We start from the raw sequence: 15,157 nt of genomic DNA, 5'->3' as shown, positions 1-15,157 counted from the left end.
TCCTTGCAATACGGAACTTTCAAAACCCGCAACGCCAAGGAGCTTGCGGCGTTTTTTGGGGATGCTTAATTTTTTTAGACGGAGCTTGCCGCACGCCGCTCATACCCAGGCTCCGCTCAACAAGCTCCTCCGGGGTCTTCCCATCGGCAGTCGTCGACCGCTCATCTGGAACGATGCAGCTGACCGTGCCTTCGAAGACGCCCGTCGCAGCCTCGCGACAGCTACGGAGACAGCCTTCCTCTCGCCATCCGCCCCGCTTCGTCTCGTCACTGACGCCGCAAACTCGGCCGTCGGCGCTGCGTTGCTGCAGCTCGTCGACGAAGTGTGGCGACCCATCGGTTTCTTCTCCCAGACGCTGTCCTCAACCCAGGCTCGCTACAGCACATACGATCGGGAGCTCCTGGCCGTCTTCCTCGCTGTGCATCACTTCAGGCGAATCCTGGAGGGTCGTCCGTTCACAGTGGTGACGGATCATCGGCTGCTCATCTACGCAGCCCGCTGGCCCTCGGATAAGACCTCTCCTCGTCAACAACAGCAGCTCGACTTCCTGCTTCAATTCGACGTCAACTTCGAGCACATCAGCGGCCCAGACAACGTCGTTGCCGACGCCCTCTCCCGGACTTTGGAAGATGCTCCCGTCCCGGATCGGCCTTCGGACAACTCGTCGCCTCCAGCGGTGGCTCCAGTCTGCGCCACAGTCAGCCTGCCTTCAGCGCTCAGTCTCGAGGCCATCGCAGATGCACAAGCTCGCGACGACAAGCTCCCATCGCTCGCAGCACGCACCTCCCTCAACATCCAACGCCTCATCCTCGAAGGAATCAAGGTGGCCTGCGATTCACACGGCGGTCGAGTTCGGCCTTACTTGCCTCGGACTCTTCGGCAAATGCCTTTGAGGCTATTCACGGTCTCGCCCACCCCGGTGTCCGTGCCACGGTACGTGACATCTCGCAGCAGTTCGTCTGGCCCGGTCTTCGCAAGGACGTCACCGTCTGGGCACGCGCCTGTCTTCCGTGCCAGCGCTCGAAAGTTTCCAGGCACAATCGTGCCGCGCTCTTCCGCTTCCAAGCTACGGAGAGCCGCTTCGAGCATGTTCACGTCGACATCATCACGCTGCCACAGGTAAAAAATTACCGCTATTGCCTGACTATAATCGACCGTTTTACCAGATGGCCAGCAGCTGTTCCGCTCGAGGACATATGGGCAGAGACCGTCGCTAAGGCTTTCACGTCGGCATGGATCGCTGACAAAGGATGTCCGCTCACAATCACATCCGACCAGGGCACTCAGTTCGAGTCTTCTCTCTGCTGCGCTTGCTCAAGCCTCGGGAACCACGAAGATCAGGACGACGCCTCACCACCCGCAAGCTAACGGCATGATCGAGAGATTTCACCGCACGCTCAAATCGGCGCTTATGTGCGCCCCGGCTCCTTGGCCTGACGCACTTCCACTCGTGCTTCTCGGCCTTCGGAACGCCTTCAAAGAGGACCTTCAGGCTTCGCCAGCGGAGATGGTTTTCGGCACGCCGCTGAGGATCCCCGGCGCTTTCTTCGCGCCGTGCAGCTCGCCTGTCGATCACACCTCTTTCATCGGCCGTCTTCGGTCCCTCATGGGAGCCCTGAGTGCCACGCCGGCTTCTGACCACTCTCGACGTCGTTCCTTTTTCTTCAGAGACTTGCGGACATGTACGCATGTCTTTCAACGAGTGGACACTGTCAGAAGACCGCTAGAACAGCCTTACAGCGGACCTCATCGGGTCCTTCGCCACATTAATGACAAGGTCTACGTCATCGAGGTCAACGGCTCGGAACGGACTGTCTCAACGGACGCCTTAAAACCGACGTACCTCGACACATTCGACGCGCCAGCGCAGACATCGGCTCCTGCTTCGTCGTCGTCTTCTCGTCCTACGGCTGCTCCCGGACCTCCACCTACGGTGCAGACCTCGCCTTCGACCTCCAGACCTGTCATCGGCTCGCCACCAGCATCTTCAACCGCCGCCACTCGGTCACCTCCTGCGACCTCCAGCAACGGACAACTTCGGAAGCGTCATCGACCGATCATCCTCCGGAGATCCTAGTCTTCCGTTCGCCTCCGGCGTCCGGTCCAGAGGGGGAGTGACTGTGGCGTCCCGCACCTCCTCGGTGCTGACACCTCTCGGTCGATTCGTCAAGTTGCGGCGCTTCTCACCAGAACGGTGCTGACACCTTCCTGTACGTCGGCACCAACCTTCGCAGGTCCCTAGCAGCCGCCGGAAATGCGCGCGTCCGGTGGTGGCAATATCTGTTCGGCCATGCAGCCGGTCCAGGAAGTGGCAGCGCCGGATTGGCCGAAGCTTGTGGCGTGATTTCGACCCGAGGTTCTGATTAGCGGATCAACATGGCGTGATCTCGGCGCGTTGTCCTCCGCGTCCCGATGATCTAGGATTTAGCGAAAGCTGAATCGATTTCGGTCATTCTTGTGCGGTTTATCATTCAGAAAAGTCGATATTTTCACACGTTCGTGAATTCCAATATCTTGCCTTACCGTTGAATTTCTGTGTCTCATCGATCTCGTGTGCTTTTTCGCCATTTTCTTAGTCTTTTCTGTTTTCTGTGTGGATCACTAATAAAAAAAAAAGGAAGTTTCCACTGGTCGTAGGCCAGCGTTGGTGATTGGTCAATCACAGTGGTCAGTAACCAGCTACGCAGCGCGGTCTTTGGCAGATAACATCTCAACTTCCACAAAGGCATTACAGTATTTTGAAATTTCAAAACAATTTGTAGGAATTTATACAATTTTGATAAATATAATTATCTACTATATATATGTGGGACGAACGCCTCCATGCCAAACTTGTTAAGCATTCGTGGAAGGGAACTGGTCGGTGGGCCCTGGATAGCTCAATTGGTTAAAGAGCAGTCGCCCGGATAGCGAAAGATCCGTGGTTCGAGTCCCGGTCCAGTCAGTCCAGCGGTCCAGTTTTTTTTCACGAATCTTACATATATATATATATATATATTATATTAATAATAATAATAATGATAAGACAAATATATTAAACAATTAAAAAATAGATTTATTTTAAGATATTTTTATTTCTCAATGTGATACATGGTCATAGTTTTACTCGAACTGAGATTTGTTTGCTTAAAATTTTGTAAATTTTTGCGATTATACCTACGCGATAGTATAAGGTATTTACGGTCTTGCGTAGTTCTTGTTGAACTTTTGCAGTAATTAAGAATACACTGTCGAACCACGAACGTTTTTTTATTATTTGTTTTTAAACTTACTTTTCAGAAAAAAATACAAAAAAATTTAAAAATTTTAAAATTATAAAATACATGAAATTTGTGCATTTTTTGAGAAAAACCGTTATTTTCTCGAAGTTCGCCATTTTTCATTTTTTTTTATTTTCTAGAAAAAAACTTTGTCTAAATCTGCGATTATCCCTTCCAGTCCCAGAGAAAGCTGAGTTAGTTTCCTATTTTTTTTATTTAATTGAAAAAAAAAATTTAATTTTCAAAATTTGTAATTTATTTTTTTTTTAATTAAATTAATGCAATTAAATAATTTTACAATATTAAATACTTAATTTATAGTCGCAAAATACAAAGTTATTAAAAAAAAAAGCATTTCAACCTTTCGTTTTTTGCTGTAAGAATATGATGGAGTTATTACGTCATTTTTAAGTCAGAACATATGACTTTATATTGAGGTCATAAATAAAGTCACCATTACGTCATGTCTACGAAAAAATTTGATGATCACTGCATGACCTATGTATGACATCATTTTAAGGTCTTGTGTTCACTGGGTAACTTATACTAGTCGAAAAGTTGTTAAGCGAGAATTCCTTATATAGGAAATGCGTTGCTAAACATTTTTATACTATATGTTGTTTCGAGGCTTTGGAAAGAATTTTACCTGAATTATCAAATTTTTGCAAATGTATTAATGATTTTCTAACCATGATGTCTTCTAAATCGTTTGAAATATGGGAGAAACAGACACACCAATTTATTCTTCTTCAACTTTTTGAGATAGTTAAATTTTATGATTTATCGGATGAAGCAGGAAGAAATAATTTAAGGGAATTACTGACAAACCATTGCTCTGAAAATATAATTGAATGCGTTGTTAAATATTTCGAGAATATGGTACCTGATGTGAATAAAAGACTTGATCTTTTAGAAAATACAATTAGTAAACTCAGAACGCCAACGAAAGATTCTACGGAAATTGTACCAGAAGTATCTGCCGAAGAAACACATCAAAATAATATGGAAGTATGTACTTACTAGAACTCCATCAGATCTTTAAATTTAGTTTACTATGTTATCATCATATTGAATTTTGTTGATTTATTCAGAAAGCGAAATTACGAGTACAAATCTTAGACCTTCAAGAAGAAGAATATAAAACTATACAAAATAAAGAATATTTGAAAGCTGAGCAAATAAAGGAACAACGAAATAAAATAGATCAAGATTTAATGAAATTGAATGAGAAACCAGAACCTTGTATTTCGATAAATGACGATGATATCGAAGAAGAAAAAACGATTCCGAAACGATGATTAAATGTTTCACCATCATGTGCTCTATGATGAGAGTTAAATCGATCAAAACTTTACTGCCTACTCTTAGATGCCTTCTGAATATAGCCATTTCAAGTTTGGATGTAAGTTATTTCATTTTATACATTATTCTCAATACATATTTTATTATTTTTTTTGTAATAATATATTTATATTTAGCATCCAGACGATAAGGTCCATTTATTAGCATTGGAAGCTTTGGGAATTTTTTGCATATTAGATAAGGAAATAGCTAGAAAACATATCTTTACATTTTTATTACAATTTTCATTGGAACAAGATAAACAAGACATTTGGATTATCACTTTAAAAGCTCTTTTCGATCTTTTCACACGTTACGGAGTTGACTTTTTTGATATCAAAAAAGTTGAGAACGATGATAGTGCTAATCAATCAAATAAACCTAATAAAAATATTAAGTTATTTGGTCGAGAAGAAGAAGAAGAAGTTCTTACTGTTTGTACCACACATACACAATCAGTCTATTAATCAAATACAAAATCCTGATATAATGAAAATTTTAATCGGATTAATGAATAACGCGGTAAGAATTATTTAATATTTCATGTATAATATATTTACTTTCCTATAATGTGAAATGTACTAAATTCTTGTTAATAATCGTTACAGAATCAAGATTTAAGAAATGTCGCAACGGAGGGACTCTGTAAATTAATTCTAAATTTATGGATAAGCAATTGCTCCTTTTTGTTGTCGCGTATAATAGTAATGTATTTTAATCCAACTAACTCTGACTTTAAAAATCATTTCCAACGCGCCCGATATTAGTCCTCTTCAAGAAATAAATCTTTACGAAGTAGCTGTTTTTATTTTGAAATTAATTAGTTATAGAGGTGACAGATTCAACATGAATACATATTGTATACATAATAATTTGGCATTTGCTATACTTGCTGAAATTCTTAATTTGGATAGTAAAATTAATAAGGATATCCTCATTAAGTGCTTAAAGCACTTAGATATACAAGTAGATGACGAATTATCACAGAAGAATTTAAAAGATGGTATCGAGAAAGTTTTATTGTTGGTAAGCGATTTTCTTCATTTTTTTAAACAAAATGTCATTTATTGTAAAACCGCAAATGGAGGAAACAGAAAATGATGATTCAGATAATGAAGAGTTTGAATGAAATTATTTATCATTTCAAATTAACAAAGTATCATTATTTGTAGAAATCTTTAATAAGTTTTTATTCTTTATATATATATATATATAAATATATAATATAAAAATATATAATATATAATATAATAAAAATGTGTGTATTAGATTTAGATATATCTGGTAATTTATTTTTTATTACTCATGCGGGGAAAGTACTATCTTTTCGGTCGCTATAGGGGTCGGAAAGACGCTGTTTACCTACTTTACAATAACAACACGCATTTTGAGTAAAATAAATGTCAATTTGAGTGCGACAAGTTTACTTACTTACTACGTACTACGATCCGTGTACGATCCGTGTACGATCCGTATATGGTCCGGTGTTCCATCCCCCTGTGGACCGCCGTTTTCATCGTTTTCATGATAGGATTTTGAACTTAATGACTGAAAAAAAAAAGAACTGCATCAACTTTGAAAAAGTTGGAACTTGGATACTTTTTCCACATTTTGAAAATTTTGTTTGAGAAATAGTTGGATTTTTTTCGAATTTCAAATTTTCCCGGGGCGTACGATAATTTTCTTGCCGCGTACGATAATTTTACGCCCCTTTGTCGATCAAACGAATTAAAGTCTCTGGGATCACTGTTTAGAGGTAAGGATAATAATTATATTAATACGAAGTTGATCTATATTATCAATTAAAGAATTATATGTAATTATAAACAAGAAACTTTACGGTGTATATTAATTTTTAAAATTTTTTTTTGGTCAAAAACGCTTTTTATAACAGAGTTCCAATAGATCCAGGTCTTGATAAATGAAAGTGGCTGAAGCTTTAAACGCAGAAACAAGAAAATCATGAATCAACTTCCATCATTCGTGCCAAAAATTTCCTGACGTTTGGCATAAATTTTCATCCAAAAATTTACCCGAATCTTTTAATGAAGGATCCATTAACGATTTTTTGATTTCATCGTATATTGTAGAAAAAGAGGACTGTAATTCTAGTGATGAAGAAAATGAGACGAGTATTATAGATTACAGCACAACTAAGCCATTGAAAAGAGGGAAGCTATACGTTGATAGTAACCATGTCACAGAAATCTTTGATAGCGTAATTTCTCAAAATATTTATTGTTTAAAAAATAAAATGAAAGCTTCCTACAAAGTAAAAAATAATTATTCGGTGCAAGTTATGATTAATTTTGACAGCGGTAAAATTATGCGAGGAACATGCAAATGTAAAGCTTCAAGCTTAGGACGCTGTGCACATGTTGCTGCTCTTTTACATATATTGTTAATACAAAGCAAAGAAGCTTTTAAAGAAAATGTAGCTTGCACAAGTCAGCTTTGTGCTTGGAATCAAGGATCCAAGAAAAAAGAAGCACACAAAGTTGACCACCAGTATAGAATCACGAATAATAATAATCATGATATTAATAATAATAAAGGCAAAAACAGTAGATCTCGGAATTTTTTAAATGTAGAACCAGATGTGGGAAAAACATTAAATTTTGTACATGAATTGCAAATATTTAATCAATTAAAAAATACTCCCGCGAGTATATGGGAACTAATGATTACCCCTCCTTACGAAAATTATAAACTAAATCTAAAACGAAAAAGTATTTTACGTAGCCTAGTATACCAATTAACTGCTTCTCTGTACAGTGATCAAGAAGAACCGCGTGATTTAACAAGTGGAAATCAATCGGATTGTGATAAATGGTAGCAATATAGAAAAATTCTAATTACAGCGTCAAAAATAAAATATTTAAACGTGAAGAAAAATGAGGAACAGATCTTTAACTGGATTAAATATCACTTGTGAGTGGATAAAAATGTTGATAGTTTAGCATTGGCATATGGTCGCGATCATGAAGAAATAGCACGGAATACATATACAAATTTTATGTCGCAGAATTTTGGGTTTAAAGTCACTCGCAGCTGCTTATGGGTAAATCCAAAATATCCAGGAATAGGATCTTCCCCAGATGGACTTGTTACAGATGTACCTACCAAATCATATGGTTTGCTGGAAATTAGTCCAAAGGTTTTAGAAAATATTGAACCAACAGATATACATACACTAACACCTCAACAAAGAAGTTCGTTCTGTTATATCTTCCAAACGCCGAAGTCAATGAAATTGAAAAGAAATCATCAGTATTATTATCAAATTCAGACGCAGATGGCAATAACCGGAAGACAATGGTATGATTTTATGATATGGACCTCGAAAGGTTTTCATGTAGAACGAATTAAATACAATCCAAATTTTATAGAACCAGTATTGAATAATATAAGTATTTTCCATCAAAACATTTTGACGCTAGAGTATTTCGAGATGTGTATTCTTCGAGATTTAGCGCCATTTGATTTATCTCTAAGCCTAAACTAAAGAAAAATTAATTATTTTACAATAATTATAGGTGACAGTAATTTTTATATTTCAACGACACTGTCATTCGTATTATTTTAAGTGATTTATATTATTTATTTTGTTTAAATGATTTTAAATATTTATTTTGTTGTATCACTTTTGAGTGATTTATATGATTGTTACTATATTAAAAGTAAATATATTTTTATATAAGTAAAGCTTTAAGTAATAGGTACTAAAAATAATATGCAATATTACTTAGAAGACGGTATAATTGTTACAAAAAAGATACAAAATTTAAAACACTTAAATATAAATATATTGATGTTAACTGAGAAGTGTACATTATTTACAATTGGTATTGGTAAGATAAACTCTTAATTTTTTAGCAGGTTATTATTGAATCAACACAATTTTCACGTCTTCCGTTTTAAATTATTTTCTCAAGTAAGCACAGACTATTTAATCAATAACAATCGGTGACTGGAAATTAACTAAGCAAGCACATACAAAAAGACTTTGAGACATCAGTGAACGTACACTTAAAGGTAGAACTTTCTGAAGGAGTCGAAACTGTTTAATTCTTCCAATAACATGCTCAATGTAGATACGTTGTTTTGCAATCAGTTTTGTCTCCATTTCTTCTTGAGGTGATCTTTCCCTACCATTTAAAAATGGTGGTATATTTAAGTAAGCTTGCTTCGATTCAACTATATTATGAACAGTGAATCCTCTATCTGCTAACACTAAATCTCTAGGTTCTAGAAAATCACAAATATTTGATTTAATAAATATTTCACGATCTGATATACTTCCTTCGAATAAATCTGATACAAAGCATACATCTCCATTAGAAGTACATCCAATTAGTGCTTTATAACTAATTCGAGCTTTTTACGAAGAGTATAAATTTCCTTGATGTTCAAAGTTTAATGGCGACTGACATTGAAATTCCGTACAATCTACAATAACTCTAATATTTTTTAAAAATTTTAAAGTTTTAAGTAAAGTTTCAGAAAGTTTTTTCTTTGATGGAAACATAAACGGCTTTAAATTGCATGTAAATTGGTCGTATAAGTATTGTATCCAATATTTAATCGTTTTAGAAACTAGAGCTGTAGAAATTTCAAACCTGTAAGCTAAATCTTCAACTAAAGTACCAACGCGTAACCGGATAAGTACTAGAATCAATTGCTGTATTGATGTCAATTTTTGATGACTATTGTTACTTTTCTTCTGCTGATCAACTTCATTTAACACATTGTTATATTCCGGATTAACAAAATTGTATAAAATTACAATTTCTTGATACTCCAAGCTTGAATAAAATTTACATTTTTTAATATTATTTTTGGATAGACTCTTCAAATTTATCCATTGCTGAACTTTGACGTAGATTAACTTGAGTCCTTTTACTAGTCAGTTTTTTAATATCAGTTTGAACGCCTTGGTTGCATGTGATATTTGGCAATGTTTCATCTTCTGCAGGAATTTCTACTAATGTTAAAATCTCACTGTTTTCACCGGCATCAGTAAATCTTGAAAATTCAAAATTTTTATTTGGCAAGTTTAATTCTGGTGTAGAAATGAAATTTTGATTCAATGAAAATGCTGTTGTTTGACCATTTTGTCTTTCATCAATAAGGACAATGTGGACAGTTGTACAATCTATGTTTTTTGCAGGATGGTTTTAATTTTCAATGCCTTGATTCTTTTCCTAAAACATTATAATAATTTAATTTTAGGTTTGGAGCAAAGGTTATCTTTTTTTTGACAATTCTATAATTTATCGTAAAAGAAATTATTTTAAATAATCCACTTACGTCATTAATTTGTTTATATTTCTCGGCCAAAGAAGTCCTTGTCACTTTTACCTGCGAAAAAAAATTGATTACTTGAGGTTATAGAATGAGCTGTCACATTAACAATTAAATAGATTTAAATTACATTGTTATTTAGTTTATTTACACAACTGACGGGATCAGGATATTCTGTTGTTGGACTGCTTTCTCCTTCAAAATGAAGTAACAAATGTATGTGTCTTTATTTATATGATCAATTACTTCGAATCAACCATCACCTCGTCCACATCTTTTAACCCACAAATCACATTTAGCACATTTTGGACTAATTTTTATATTTCTTTTTTGTTGATTTGATAAGTTTTCGACGATATTCGAAACAAGGTTTCGGGAAACTAATAAAATAATATAAATACTCTAAGAATGATTTACTACGAGTATCACTCCGACAGAATCCATAACAACAACGTTTCTTCGCTCCTTTTCTTGCTGATAACACCATGTACATTGATTTTCTGCTTCACAGCATTATTTACATATTTAATAATTATTAATAATTGAATATTTTTGCTTATACACGTATAAAGTGCCCGAAAAACATGGCGGAACTTGAAGCATGCACACACAAAATTTTTAACTACTAACAGGTCTATTGTGTTACGAACATCTGATAATTAAGTAAGGAGAAGAAAAAAATTTAGAAATGTCACTTGATACTGGTTTTAATATTTTAAAAGCTAGAATATTAAAAAAACGAAGGCGATTAAAAGAAAGTAATGTTTGAGTGAGTATTATTTTCGTATATTATTTCTCCATTTTTAAATGTCGTCTTCTTTTCATCTATAATTATTTATTTCTATTTAGAAATAAGATAAGAAATACTTTAGAAAAGGAAAATTGGAGCTTTTGTACAAAACAAAAAATAATGAGACTAATGATAATAATGTCAATATTGTTACATTCGATGTGGGTAAACAATAACAGGAATCTGTTATTATTATATAAGAAATTAGAAAAAGAAGCATTTAGAAGATTAAAAAAATATAAGATTTATGAACTAAAAGTAAATAAATTAATAAAGCGTTATATCGACTAACTTAAGTAGTTATTAAAATGTACAAAATAATAAAATAATATTATTTGTTTAAAAGGCTTTAGGAATGATTTCTAAAAAGCTATAACCACAAGACCAAAATGTTAAAGGAAATGTCAATGTACCCAAAGAAGGTATCACTTACAAATATATATAAAAAATGTCTAAAAAATGTTTAAAAAATTAATCAAACTATGACAGAAACTTTAATATAAATATTAGTTTCCAATTTTTCCAATTCTTAGTATAAGTATGGGGTAATTAATTAAATAGTAGAACACCTGCAGAAAAAATGAATATGCAAAATGGCTAGTGTTACTTATACTCAAACAAGGGAATATTTAAAACCATTTCTAAGGAAGTTACAAAATAAATCACTTCCTGAAGGCATAATTGATAGTTAAACTGAAATTGTATAACATTTATTTGAACGTAATTATATTTTGATATGTATTACATTTATGAAATAGATTATTTATTATATATATATGTGTTTATAACTTATTGTTGGTTAACAAATATTTTATATTTTAGACTAGTGATGTATATTTACAAATGAAGATAGAAAATTCTACTTGGCCTATTGGTATAACTATGATTGATATTCATACTGGTAAAGAAAAAGTTTTTCAAAAATGTAGCACATATAATGAACAATAAAAAACAAAGAAAATATATTCAAGGTATAAAAAGATTAATGTATCTTATTAGCGAGGATAGTATCGTATGCGGACGAGATAATGGGGGATCACCAAAGCGGTTTTAGGAGAAATAGATCGATTACAGATCAGATCTTTATTATTCGGCATATCTTGAAGAAAAAATGAGAATTTAATCTTGTTGCTGTAAAGGCGCTTAAAAAAAACTCAGGATATACAGGACAATCTTCCTACTGGTAGTCCTTTATGGTAGCGAAACGTGGTCACTTACGTTGCGGGACAAAAAGGAATTTCGGGTTTTCGAAATTAAGTTCTTCGTAAAATCTTCAATGCAAAACGCAATGAGGAAAACGAATGGAGAAAACTCCATTACGTAGAAGACACCGATTGTAAAACCGGACATTATTAACGTTATAAAATCACGCCGATTAAGATGGGCTGATCATGTGGCGTGCATAGGGGAAGATCGAACGGCGCATAAAATACTGGTCGGTATACCAAACGGGAAAAGACCACTAGGTAGACCGAGACATAGATGGGAGGACATTAGAAGGAATCTTAAAGAAATAGGCTACGAAGACCGCGAATGAGGGGGTCGCGCTCAGGGACAGGAACACTGGATTTGATATTTGCAGCAATGAACTTTCGAGTTCCTAATGCCAATTAATAATAATAATAATAATAATAATAATAATAATAATAATAATAATAATAATAATAATAATAATAATAAAAAGATTAATGACTAAATACCAAAAATATTATCTAACAATACATACAATCTTAATAAACATTTAAACTTTATTAATATTGAAAACAAAATGAAATTTAAACTATTATTTTATGATAAACATGGAGAAAAATATTATTTACTTTTCATCTTACCTATTTAATTGTTTTTCTTATTTAATTTTATACCCTCTATATTGGATGTATTTATGTGATAAATAATAATTTAAGAAGAATTCTATAATCTAGATTTAATAACAGATTAATCTTTAAATGTTGCAGTCATTTCATTGGCTTTATTAACAGCAGCTTCAATAGCGTTCATCATAGATCCTCTGAGTATTATATGGAATGAATATTTATAAATTATTATAGAATTTATATATATTCTATAGTTCGTTAATAATATAATTTCGTTATGTACCTAACTTGACCACGTTCCATAGCATGAACTCCAGTAATAGTAGTTCCACCAGCAGAACAAACTTCATCTTTCAATTGACCTGGATGTCGTTCTGTTTCTAATACCATTTTACCAGCTCCTACAAGTACTTGAGCAGCAAATTTGGTTGCCATTGCTCTCGGTACTCCCATTTTCACAGCACCATCTGCCATAGCTTCTATAATGAGATACGCCTGAAAATGTAATCTTATGAATCAACCATTAATACATTTTTCTACCATTTACATACATAAGCAGGGCCAGAGCCTGATAAACCACTAATTGCATTTATCAGAGATTCGGGGACATTCTGGCTAATACCGATGAATGAAAATAATGTGCCTATTAATCTAATATCTTCCTCCAGTGCGTTTTTACCACAGTAAACTAAAATTTATTAAATACATCAATTCATTGTAGCTAAAGTTATGTATATAATAAAACATTTTTAAAGACCGACATACCTGTGATACCTTCTCCAATCATCATAGGCGTATTTGGCATACATCTGATAATTCTAGGGTGTGTATCAATTGCAACGAGTTTCTAGAAAAATACCAATGAAAAATTCAAAATAAAATAAGAAAAAAATAGAAAAATTAAATTTTATTATATCTTACTTCTGCTAAAGTATCTAACGAAATTCCAGCAAGTACGGACACGTATAATTTATTGTGACTTTTTGTTTTAAGCGTTTTTGCAACTCCATTAAGAGCTTCATCGAGCATATGTGGTTTAACTGCTAAAAATACAATATCACTGTTTTTAACAACTTCTCCGTTGTTAAACGTATTATGAGTTCCAAGTTCTTTCCAAGCGGTAAGTGTTTTTTCGGTGCGACTGGACACCCAAACATTCTTAGGATCTAAAATATCTATAAAAAAGTTTTCATTTACAATAATAAATTATTAAAATATACATATATATTTTATTTTTATGTATAAATATATATTTATTTATAAGACCTTTTGATATAAGACCTGCTCCAATAGCACTTGCCATATTACCACCTCCAATAAATCCAAGTTTAAGAGATTTAAAATTATGTTCATCCATAGTTAATGTTATATTTAATATTTAAATTAACGTTATTTTTTTTTTAAATCTTTTGAAAAGAACTCATACACTTGTCCAACGTATTCCAGCAATTAATGTTTACATAAACATATTATGTGTGACATTTAAATTTTCCTTATTATGATTATTCTAATTGTTTTGGTAATGTCAATCCATAGACTTAGTCTATATGGACTGCGCAAGCTTTATACCTTCCTGTGTGGAACTAGTGAGAACAGAACTGACATGAAAGAGAGAGAAAATAAAAGGTTCTTTTATCTCTCTCTTATTGCACACTCGTGTTGACGTAGAAGAGATTATAGTCAATAGTGTACAAGTGATAAGTAATGAAAATTTTCTAGGTAAGCAGATATAGAACATAGCCTCTCTGTTTCTCTCAATTTTGCTGCCATCACTTTCAAAACGGTATACCGAGACGTTTCTTAAGGAACTCACATGTTTATACATTAATACTGTATTTTTTCATAGTTTGTACTGTCATCGCGTTAAGTTCCTACTATTGCCCACTGGTGATCACGGTAGTAACTAAGATGAATCTGGTTTGTAAAAAAATAAACTTGTGTGCTTCTGTATTTTTTATCTAGATGATTTAATTCGACACGTCGATAATATCACTATCATAAAATAGTTACTAATACATACATCGCAATAAATATATCTTACATAATATTAGCCCTTTTGATAATGATTGCGTCATTTATATTACGATTGGTATGTTAATTAAAATAATAAATTATTAGATTAGCTATTGTGAAAAAGTTTTCAATGACATTTTGCAACGGAAAATTTTTCGCTTTGGTGAATTTTCATGTATATTATTATTCTGTCCTACTCCCTATTATCTTGTGGCGTCTCGCACCAGCGCAGTGCTGACACCTCTCGGCCAACAGCGCGCAGCTGTAGCAGCGCGCGCAGGAAACGTGCTGACATATCTCGGCCGACAGCACTAACTTACGCAAGCACCTCGTATCGCGGTTCCACAGGGACATCCGATTGGCCTGACCACGTCCTTTTGGCTGGCCAGAGCGGAAGAGTGACCACTGCGACCGTTGCTCTCCCCACTTCCGGATGCCTGGATCGCCGTAGCGGTACACACGCAGGAAGAAACACTTCACTTCTGCTCAGTGCTGTCAGATCGTGGGTAAATCTTACCCTCTCCCTGTGCCACTGGGATTGCACACAATGAAAGTTTTCCATGTCCGTGTGTTTGGGATGTCGAAAGAAGCCGAGTGTAACCGAAGTTGGCGGGCACGCCGGAGTGACACAC

General features: G+C 34.9%; 5 protein-coding genes and 1 long non-coding RNA gene across 11 annotated transcripts; 5 read left to right on the top strand and 1 right to left on the bottom strand.

Annotated features, from left to right (window-relative positions):
* Positions 1-61: 61 nt before the first annotated feature.
* On the top strand, positions 62-1,368 carry LOC149033024 (uncharacterized). Its single transcript, XM_089170983.1, has 2 exons — positions 62-1,119; positions 1,167-1,368. Exons 1-2 carry the CDS (start codon positions 62-64, stop codon positions 1,366-1,368), a joined length of 1,260 nt encoding a protein of 419 aa, XP_089027109.1.
* A 4-nt stretch (positions 1,369-1,372) lies between these two features.
* Positions 1,373-2,077, top strand: LOC149033023 (uncharacterized). The gene has a single exon (XM_089170982.1). The coding sequence runs from the start codon at positions 1,373-1,375 to the stop codon at positions 2,075-2,077; it is 705 nt and encodes a 234-aa protein (XP_089027108.1).
* A 1,729-nt stretch (positions 2,078-3,806) lies between these two features.
* Positions 3,807-5,875, top strand: LOC107072420 (condensin complex subunit 3-like; the record flags this gene model as incomplete). The annotated part of the gene is given in 7 exon segments (XM_089171159.1): positions 3,807-4,268; positions 4,352-4,538; positions 4,541-4,662; positions 4,739-5,056; positions 5,058-5,123; positions 5,210-5,334; positions 5,336-5,875. Coding segments are annotated over 7 exon segments (1,647 nt in total), but the record flags the coding sequence as incomplete, so codon positions are not given.
* A 137-nt stretch (positions 5,876-6,012) lies between these two features.
* On the top strand, positions 6,013-8,784 carry LOC107073821 (uncharacterized). Its single transcript, XM_089171164.1, has 2 exons — positions 6,013-7,532; positions 7,627-8,784. Exon 1 carries the CDS (start codon positions 6,856-6,858, stop codon positions 7,435-7,437), a length of 582 nt encoding a protein of 193 aa, XP_089027290.1. The 5' UTR covers positions 6,013-6,855; the 3' UTR covers positions 7,438-7,532; positions 7,627-8,784.
* On the bottom strand, positions 8,343-15,031 carry P5cr (Pyrroline 5-carboyxlate reductase). 5 transcript variants are annotated; one of them, XM_089171160.1, is made up of 9 exons: positions 13,779-14,415; positions 13,434-13,687; positions 13,278-13,359; positions 13,064-13,200; positions 12,796-13,007; positions 12,528-12,706; positions 10,036-10,100; positions 9,912-9,962; positions 8,343-9,805 (listed from the first exon to the last, which is right to left on the bottom strand). In XM_089171160.1, the coding sequence occupies exons 1-6, from the start codon at positions 13,867-13,869 to the stop codon at positions 12,634-12,636; spliced, it is 849 nt and encodes a 282-aa protein (XP_089027286.1). In that variant the 5' UTR covers positions 13,870-14,415; the 3' UTR covers positions 8,343-9,805; positions 9,912-9,962; positions 10,036-10,100; positions 12,528-12,633. The 5 variants fall into 5 exon arrangements, with proteins under 5 accessions (XP_089027286.1, XP_089027289.1, XP_015190034.2 ...); XM_089171163.1 differs by having other exon boundaries at positions 10,057-10,100; XM_015334548.2 differs by lacking the exon at positions 13,779-14,415 and adding an exon at positions 14,846-15,031 and having other exon boundaries at positions 9,912-10,100.
* On the top strand, positions 10,100-12,385 carry LOC107073820 (uncharacterized). 2 transcript variants are annotated; one of them, XR_016176118.1, is made up of 3 exons: positions 10,100-10,674; positions 10,755-10,953; positions 11,042-12,385. It is a non-coding gene; the product is annotated as an uncharacterized LOC107073820 (long non-coding RNA). The 2 variants fall into 2 exon arrangements; XR_016176117.1 differs by having other exon boundaries at positions 10,755-12,385.
* Positions 15,032-15,157: the final 126 nt, after the last annotated feature.

The sequence above is a fragment of the Polistes dominula genome, unplaced genomic scaffold (assembly GCF_049000335.1).
Source record: "Polistes dominula isolate Pdom_NZ unplaced genomic scaffold, Pdom_raw_medaka contig_31, whole genome shotgun sequence".
Lineage (NCBI taxonomy): Eukaryota > Metazoa > Arthropoda > Insecta > Hymenoptera > Vespidae > Polistes > Polistes dominula.
Note: the sequence above shows the minus strand (reverse complement) of the source record. Positions and strands in the feature narration are given on the sequence as shown.

Excerpts from the sequence above, each read along its gene's own strand:
- LOC149033024 (XM_089170983.1), top strand. The coding sequence starts at position 62 with ATGCTTAATTTTTTTAGACGGAGCTTGCCGCACGCCGCTCATACCCAG. Across the intron at positions 1,120-1,166 it reads ACATCATCACGCTGCCACAG|ATGGCCAGCAGCTGTTCCGC; the intron begins GTAAAAAATTAC and ends CCGTTTTACCAG.
- LOC149033023 (XM_089170982.1), top strand. The coding sequence starts at position 1,373 with ATGATCGAGAGATTTCACCGCACGCTCAAATCGGCGCTTATGTGCGCC.
- LOC107073821 (XM_089171164.1), top strand. The coding sequence starts at position 6,856 with ATGAAAGCTTCCTACAAAGTAAAAAATAATTATTCGGTGCAAGTTATG.
- P5cr (XM_015334554.2), bottom strand. The coding sequence starts at position 13,869 with ATGGATGAACATAATTTTAAATCTCTTAAACTTGGATTTATTGGAGGT. Across the intron at positions 13,688-13,778 it reads AGCAGGTCTTATATCAAAAG|ATATTTTAGATCCTAAGAAT; the intron begins GTCTTATAAATA and ends ACTTTTTTATAG. Across the intron at positions 13,008-13,063 it reads CAGGCTCTGGCCCTGCTTAT|GCGTATCTCATTATAGAAGC; the intron begins GTATGTAAATGG and ends TTACATTTTCAG.